The sequence below is a fragment of the Ixodes scapularis genome, unplaced genomic scaffold (assembly GCF_016920785.2).
Source record: "Ixodes scapularis isolate PalLabHiFi unplaced genomic scaffold, ASM1692078v2 PGA_scaffold1__304_contigs__length_218370807, whole genome shotgun sequence".
NCBI lineage: Eukaryota > Metazoa > Arthropoda > Arachnida > Ixodida > Ixodidae > Ixodes > Ixodes scapularis.
This window is the reverse complement of record NW_024609846.1, coordinates 91,027,166-91,035,371: the sequence shown is the minus strand read 5'-3', so window position 1 is coordinate 91,035,371 and position 8,206 is coordinate 91,027,166. Positions and strand designations below refer to the sequence as shown.

The window sequence follows — 8,206 nt, the reverse complement described above, 5'->3', positions numbered from 1 at the left end:
CAGTTACTTGGGTGGCGGCCAGCGACGAACGTTTATTTTCTTTGTTTTCCTTCCTCTCAAAACTCTGACTGACTGAACGTTTATTTTTCTACGTGTTCTTCCCGCGCGTGCCGACTTCAAGCAGCAAGAAAACAGTACTTAAAACAGACCACGACGAACAAGAACGCTGGATCCACCGACTCCGACGAAGCGTATAGGCCTAGCAGGCATTCCGACTCGGCGCTGCGTTGCTTCGTCGCAAGACCGTCTGCCTGCGATCGGTTGGCGTGCTAAATGGAATATGCCCGCGCGACCCTTGTGGACCCTTCCCGTATTATAGTTTGATCACTGACCTCAATTCTAGATTAAGAGGTGAGGTCAATCTCTTCCCCTTGTTTTCCGAGGCAGTGTTGACGAACACTCGTCGAAAAGGGACTCTCGTCGATTCTATCTTCTTGTTTTGTGTGATATAGAGCTGAAATAAACGCCGTATGGATTACCTTCGTAACACGGTATGTGCACTTTGTTATTAGTATGCCATTTTTATTCTGACTGACTGCACGTCACTGTCGAGCTATAACAGTTCGTGGGAGGTATACGTACAACCCCGGTCCAACTTTTCTTTGCCGAGTGTCGCGTCAGTATCGAGTTGCAATCGTAAAAGAACGGTCCCAAAGCGCTTACAAACAGCGCGAATACAAGACTTCCATCAAGCGCGCGCGTCCGCTCCGAGTGTAAACAGGTATTTACGTGGCTCTTGCTGACACTCGTAGTTCAAACGTATCTTTTTTAACTTTTTAACGTCGGCTCGCTCCTGCATCTCCGAGGCCGCGAAAAACGCCATCTACGTCGCTTTGCAAACGACTGACACGGGCCGGCCCTTCTGCCAACAATGACGGGGTGGTTGACTTCTGGAGTCTTCACCGGAAGACTCGCTGCACTTCCCAACAGGCATACCGGCGTATGGGACTAGTCCCATGCTGTCGCTGTAGCGCAACATATCTCATTGAATTTCGCTCAGCTGCGATGCGGCGATGAGAGGCGCCGATTCAGGAAATACGTCGGTGACATCAGCGCAGTAAAACCTACCGGCGCACCCCAACTCGTTGCCGCTAACACTCCAATTCTCCTACTGCCGAGAAAACTTCCGGTTCCGGAAACGGCCTACGTCACGGCTTCTTTTGCGGTCAGTTGGAGAGAATGAAAAAGTCGATATTTCAATAATTTTTTTGTGTAGAAGTTAATAAACCGAGACGAAAACGGATGCCTGTTCGGCGTTCAGTGAACATTGACGGTTTAATGTAAAAGTTATCTGGTAAAAGTAAAAAGGTCATTTCATGGTCCCTTTAAATAAATAGGTCGGCTTAGGCAAATGAAACACCGCGTTTTATTCGAAAGGGCAAACACTAGGAATGCGATAAATGTCCACAACCCGAAAGCCTACTATCTATTTCTTGAATTATATTTGACTTTTTGCTAAATAAAAAAAGTGTGGGTTACCTACCTGCTCGTTTTAGTTGGATTATCGCTTTTGCGTTCCCAATCTTTTTATTTTACCCTTTGTCTTCATTTCTGAAGAATATATATATATATATATATATATATATATATATATATATATATATATATTACGTTTTGACGTAGATTAAACACGACACTTGCAACGGACGGCATTTTTTAAGTATGAATAATCAGCTTTGAGCTATTTGGAACGTGTTTATTGCGTAAATATTTGACTAGTAAATGCAAATATTGCTGGTGCATATTACACGTAGCATTTGTTTGTTATATTCATGCGACTGGTCGCATTGCAGCTGAATGTCTTCAAAAAGATGGGAGAATTGCCAAGATGCCGGTTGACCCTAAAAAGAGTGGCAAATAATTAAGAATAATAAGATTTACATGTACACTTCAGAAATTCTAAAACTTTTAACTGAAGAAAATTTCCTAGAGTTTAGTTCACGAAATGTTGTAAAGGCTTTCATGATAAAATGGTACCTTATTTTAGATGGGGAATGAGGGTCCCGCTTGACAATGTCCCTGAGTTCTGCGTCCTGATCGTTTTGGCAAAAGCAAAAGTGGCAAAAGCTCAAAACTCTGACTGACTGAACGTTTATTTTTCTACGTGTTCTTCCCGCGCGTGCCGACTTCAAGCAGCAAGAAAACAGTACTTAAAACAGACCACGACGAACAAGAACGCTGGATCCACCGACTCCGACGAAGCGTATAGGCCTAGCAGGCATTCCGACTCGGCGCTGCGTTGCTTCGTCGCAAGACCGTCTGCCTGCGATCGGTTGGCGTGCTAAATGGAATATGCCCGCGCGACCCTTGTGGACCCTTCCCGTATTATAGTTTGATCACTGACCTCAATTCTAGATTAAGAGGTGAGGTCAATCTCTTCCCCTTGTTTTCCGAGGCAGTGTTGACGAACACTCGTCGAAAAGGGACTCTCGTCGATTCTATCTTCTTGTTTTGTGTGATATAGAGCTGAAATAAACGCCGTATGGATTACCTTCGTAACACGGTATGTGCACTTTGTTATTAGTATGCCATTTTTATTCTGACTGACTGCACGTCACTGTCGAGCTATAACAGTTCGTGGGAGGTATACGTACAACCCCGGTCCAACTTTTCTTTGCCGAGTGTCGCGTCAGTATCGAGTTGCAATCGTAAAAGAACGGTCCCAAAGCGCTTACAAACAGCGCGAATACAAGACTTCCATCAAGCGCGCGCGTCCGCTCCGAGTGTAAACAGGTATTTACGTGGCTCTTGCTGACACTCGTAGTTCAAACGTATCTTTTTTAACTTTTTAACGTCGGCTCGCTCCTGCATCTCCGAGGCCGCGAAAAACGCCATCTACGTCGCTTTGCAAACGACTGACACGGGCCGGCCCTTCTGCCAACAATGACGGGGTGGTTGACTTCTGGAGTCTTCACCGGAAGACTCGCTGCACTTCCCAACAGGCATACCGGCGTATGGGACTAGTCCCATGCTGTCGCTGTAGCGCAACATATCTCATTGAATTTCGCTCAGCTGCGATGCGGCGATGAGAGGCGCCGATTCAGGAAATACGTCGGTGACATCAGCGCAGTAAAACCTACCGGCGCACCCCAACTCGTTGCCGCTAACACTCCAATTCTCCTACTGCCGAGAAAACTTCCGGTTCCGGAAACGGCCTACGTCACGGCTTCTTTTGCGGTCAGTTGGAGAGAATGAAAAAGTCGATATTTCAATAATTTTTTTGTGTAGAAGTTAATAAACCGAGACGAAAACGGATGCCTGTTCGGCGTTCAGTGAACATTGACGGTTTAATGTAAAAGTTATCTGGTAAAAGTAAAAAGGTCATTTCATGGTCCCTTTAAATAAATAGGTCGGCTTAGGCAAATGAAACACCGCGTTTTATTCGAAAGGGCAAACACTAGGAATGCGATAAATGTCCACAACCCGAAAGCCTACTATCTATTTCTTGAATTATATTTGACTTTTTGCTAAATAAAAAAAGTGTGGGTTACCTACCTGCTCGTTTTAGTTGGATTATCGCTTTTGCGTTCCCAATCTTTTTATTTTACCCTTTGTCTTCATTTCTGAAGAATATATATATATATATATATATATATATATATATATATATATATATATATATATATATATATATTACGTTTTGACGTAGATTAAACACGACACTTGCAACGGACGGCATTTTTTAAGTATGAATAATCAGCTTTGAGCTATTTGGAACGTGTTTATTGCGTAAATATTTGACTAGTAAATGCAAATATTGCTGGTGCATATTACACGTAGCATTTGTTTGTTATATTCATGCGACTGGTCGCATTGCAGCTGAATGTCTTCAAAAAGATGGGAGAATTGCCAAGATGCCGGTTGACCCTAAAAAGAGTGGCAAATAATTAAGAATAATAAGATTTACATGTACACTTCAGAAATTCTAAAACTTTTAACTGAAGAAAATTTCCTAGAGTTTAGTTCACGAAATGTTGTAAAGGCTTTCATGATAAAATGGTACCTTATTTTAGATGGGGAATGAGGGTCCCGCTTGACAATGTCCCTGAGTTCTGCGTCCTGATCGTTTTGGCAAAAGCTCTGTAGAACAAAACAGGAGTACACTGAGGGCAACCTGCAATAACTCAAATTTACATTTAATATGCCAGAAAAAACTTTCGATATTTCGAAATGCAATATTCAAATATATATTTTTATGAGCGGCAAGCCCCCTAGAGCTGAAAGAAAAAGTGCAAAATATTTTAGAATTTAAAGGTTCCCGAATTCTAACTTGAAGATTATGGAAATGAATTTGGTATCGCACCCCTTGCGTGCCAAGCATAAACAGGTAGGGACTTATCGTGAAAGTGCACCAAATATAAATAATTATTCAACAATAGGCAACGTTTTTGTTAACCTGTAAAAAAAAAAAAAAGTTATTTTGTTGTTGTTTTCTAAACAGAGTAGCGATTAACATGATCTCCCACCGCCGCGCTGGAGGCTCTGCCGCAGCTGGCCTATTTGCCAGTGGCTGAAAATGAACCTTGTATTTATTAAACTGACAAAAAACCTTACAGACGGAAGGAACGAGAATTCGTCCGTCATTCTCGTATCGCCTTGAGACATAACGTCTGGCTATCGGAACGCCCACATGCGAAACAATGTTCGGTGTTCTCGATTCGTGTAATGAATTTAGAGTAGAGGTCTTCGTTTCAGACATAAGCAGTGAAAACACGCAGATTTATTTAATATACTGTAGCTCTCTGTTTCGCATTTCGCTGCCATCAACTAACATTTAAAGGTCAAATTGTCAAGTTCCCTAAATGTGGATTTTATGGTAGGTATAATAGGCAATACGAATGAAAGGCGGCCGTGCCCTGAGCGAATACAACTTGAGTTATAATCTTGTCATTTTAATATTAAAGCATGTTTGTGAAAACACAAACGTAAGCGTACACCCATTAGACTGCCGCGAGTGAAAATTCCCTCGTAGAAGCCCTTTGCCTTCAGTTTTATATCTTATAAAGTGTAGCCTTTGAGAAGAAACAAACAGGAACACATTCAGATGCGCTGAGAAAGGCCAATACATTCCAGGAAAACAGACTTTCTGGCTATAATCATGGACAACTAAGAAACGCAATATCTCTTTTCTTCAGCTGTCAGTGATATTAGGAGGTCAGTGATAGCCCTACGGAGTGCGGGGGTGATAATTAATTTTATTTAATATAATTCGCTTTATTTTCATTTGTGTTATTTTAGTGCCGCAGAAACAGCTATGCTCCTTTTGGTGGTGCACTACGTCGTAATAATAAGAATTTGCATCTCAAGAACATGCGCTTACATCTCAGAATGAAAGGAAGACTCCAATTCACTCTCTCATTGTTTGTTCGCAACCAATAATATCAATATAAAACTTACGTAAGGTGGAGTCGAAGTCGTTAAAAAGAAGAAACAAAAGTCGCAGGACGGGTGATGGGGTAAGTGCTATGTAAAACGTGAGCGTTCAAAACCAGACTTTTGTGTAAGACGTTAATATACGATGTTCAGTAGCGCTGCGCAATGATTAAACACATTGACATCCTAGAGCAAAAACATGACCTCACTCATCATCCGTCTATTATACAAATAGTGTGTGCCAGTCAGCTCCCCCATGCTTTCATAGTCATAAAACAAACGTCTCGTCAAGTACGACAATGGCAACAAACGGCAATCTCCTTTCAGTTAACTAGAAGATCGGTGATGCTACCAATACTTTCAACCTACACCTTCTCGCACACAGGTTGACCTTCGCGGTTGTTTAACATGATATCACTCCTTTCATAGAAAATGCACATGCGCAAATGGCCCGGTGATGAAAACAAAGCTTTCACTTTTAATTTCATATTTATGGAGAAAATACTCACATATGCCAGTGATATAAAAAACAACTGGTCAGCATTAAACTCAGTCATGCATGGCAAGCGCTGCGGCGTGGAGGGGTGCTGCGTCAACAGTTTCTTATGAGCCTGCGGAAACAAATAACTGTTAGTTCAGGAGTGTACGAAAAGCTGTCAGATTTATTTTATACTCGGAATTTTTAAGATTAATGTTCACGACGCTCTAAAAAGACAAAGACAAGCAAGGAGCGGTAGACAAGGAAAGCACTCAACTCTCAATTTAATATTTACTGAGGAAACAACTATGTGAACACTTATAACGGAATAACGAGCACGTGCCCCAAAACGCAGTACCACTTTTTTACGAATAAGATATTTAGCTGAGGCAGTTATCTTACCCTCTCTGCTTTTCTTTTAAAAAGGCTGCTTACCCAATCATTTTTGGGCTATTTTGATTGTACTCTTCCACCACAATAATAATGATGCCTTTAAAATTAGGATGACTTTTTTCAAACCGCACATTTCTACGGTTGATGACACGCTTACAATGATATCGTCACATGCATTGGTGTAGATTCTGGGGGGGGGGGGGGGGGAGCATCGGGGCTCGTGCCCCACCTGGTAAAAGCCAAGAGGGGCAAGCCCCCCCCCCCCCCCCCCCCCCCCCCCCACCGGGCCCGGGCCATCATCCTTACCGAGACGCTGTTTACGTGCCATGTAACGAGCTTCTAGTAGCGGCATGTCAACGAAATAACGCCTACGTTGCCTTGATTGACAAAATACATGGGAAATGGAATAACAGCGTGTTTTCGTTAGCTTCAATCTCCAGTTCTGTCGAGAAGGTAACGCGCTGCACGCTGCAACCCCCCCCCCCCCCCCCCCCAAATCGGGAGAACTCAGCCTTCCCCCCCCCCCCCTTTCCCGGGAAAATGGAAAGTCTACGCTGCTGGCCACATGGGTGTATAATTATCTGATTTCTTTATATCAATGATTTCTTCTGAGTTACTAGCATCCTATTCTACGAGAGGGGATCCAAAAGTAACCGGCAGGGATGGGCAGTATTTCAAATACAAGTATTTGAAATACGTATTTTAAATACTTCGTGTATTTTGCATTTGTATTTAATTACAAATGGGGTAATGTATTTGACCTGCGTATTTAAATACTATAACGTGGGTATTTCAAATACAATTGTAATTAAATACAATTTTGAGGGCGAAATTTATTTTCACTGTCCAGAGCAGGAAGAAAACTACGTTCTGCACCGAATGCAGTGTCTCTCAGTCAAGCACAAGCGTTTAGTGACTTTGTGATTACGGTGCTAGGGCAAGAATAGTGACGAAATCGACGTTCACAGGTAGACTGGCAAAATACGTGCCTGTGACAACTTGTGATGCTTTCCAGCCTGATTTCCCTCCATATTTTTGCCTGGAACATTCTAAATGCACGGGTCGTCCAGATTTTCGTAACTGGTGCGAGTCGCAACAATAAAAAATTCTCTAGCTAGTGGTGCGCGTCTTGGTCGTCTCGCTTCTTTGTTGGTCTATGCCAAAATGTAATCGACAAAAAAAAAAAACTGATTGAAGCTCTGTACTTTTTTCAACTATTACGTCCAAGCTGATTACATTTTTTTTTTGTGATTATAATTCTCTTACGTTACTAGAGCCTCGCGCACTAACTCCCGAGTGTACAATGCAAAATTAAAATGCGATGCCCAGAAACCCGTTGCAGCTGCCCTGAAGTCGCTGACGCAAATTTTGAGGAATGTATTTGGAAAAGTATTTATAGGAGACCAAATACATTTGGTTGTATTTGTATCTTGTATTTAAATGCTTTTTTTGGAAAATTAATTAGATTTGTAATTAAATACATTTTTGACGAAGTATTTTGTATTTGTATTTCGATACATATTTGCATGTATTTTGCCCATCCCTGGTAACCGGAATGAATTTCTTGAAGGCGGGCGATTCGTCGTACCAGCTTCAGCCGCTAGCTGGGCTTAGCGGCAGAAGCTATAGAGAGAATGGTCAATATGTAAAGAAAATGGTCATTAATTGGTAAGAACAGGGCGCAAACAAGGGTGCCTCGTTGGCTGAAGTTGTTTCAATGACCTTGGGTGCGTTGATTGACAGCTCTTGTGGCCAAACACTAGCCACAAATGTTCTCCTAGCGAAAGCAATGAGCATAACAAGTACCCTCCAATCACAATTTCTAGGTAAGGATGTATTCAAGCATTTCATTTCAGCACACAAGAGTGGAAATCTGCGAATCTTCGTAACTGAAAGGGCAATATACGTGACGTTGTTGTTACTGCGATATTCAGAACGCACTCAAGCTTTCTTTTGACGGCA

General features: G+C 42.2%; 1 protein-coding gene across 1 annotated transcript in view; it reads right to left on the bottom strand.

The window, feature by feature from the left end:
* Window positions 1–3,770: 3,770 nt before the first annotated feature.
* The window catches only part of LOC115312677 (neprilysin-1-like), an 87,526-nt gene continuing 83,090 nt past the window's right edge, over window positions 3,771–8,206 (bottom strand). Inside the window, exons 20-22 of the mRNA XM_040216171.1 lie at window positions 5,883–5,984; window positions 4,004–4,080; window positions 3,771–3,867 (exon numbers count right to left, since the gene is read on the bottom strand). Of these exons, the coding sequence (XP_040072105.1) occupies window positions 3,771–3,867; window positions 4,004–4,080; window positions 5,883–5,984 (276 nt within the window). The remainder of the gene's footprint in view (window positions 3,868–4,003; window positions 4,081–5,882; window positions 5,985–8,206) is intronic.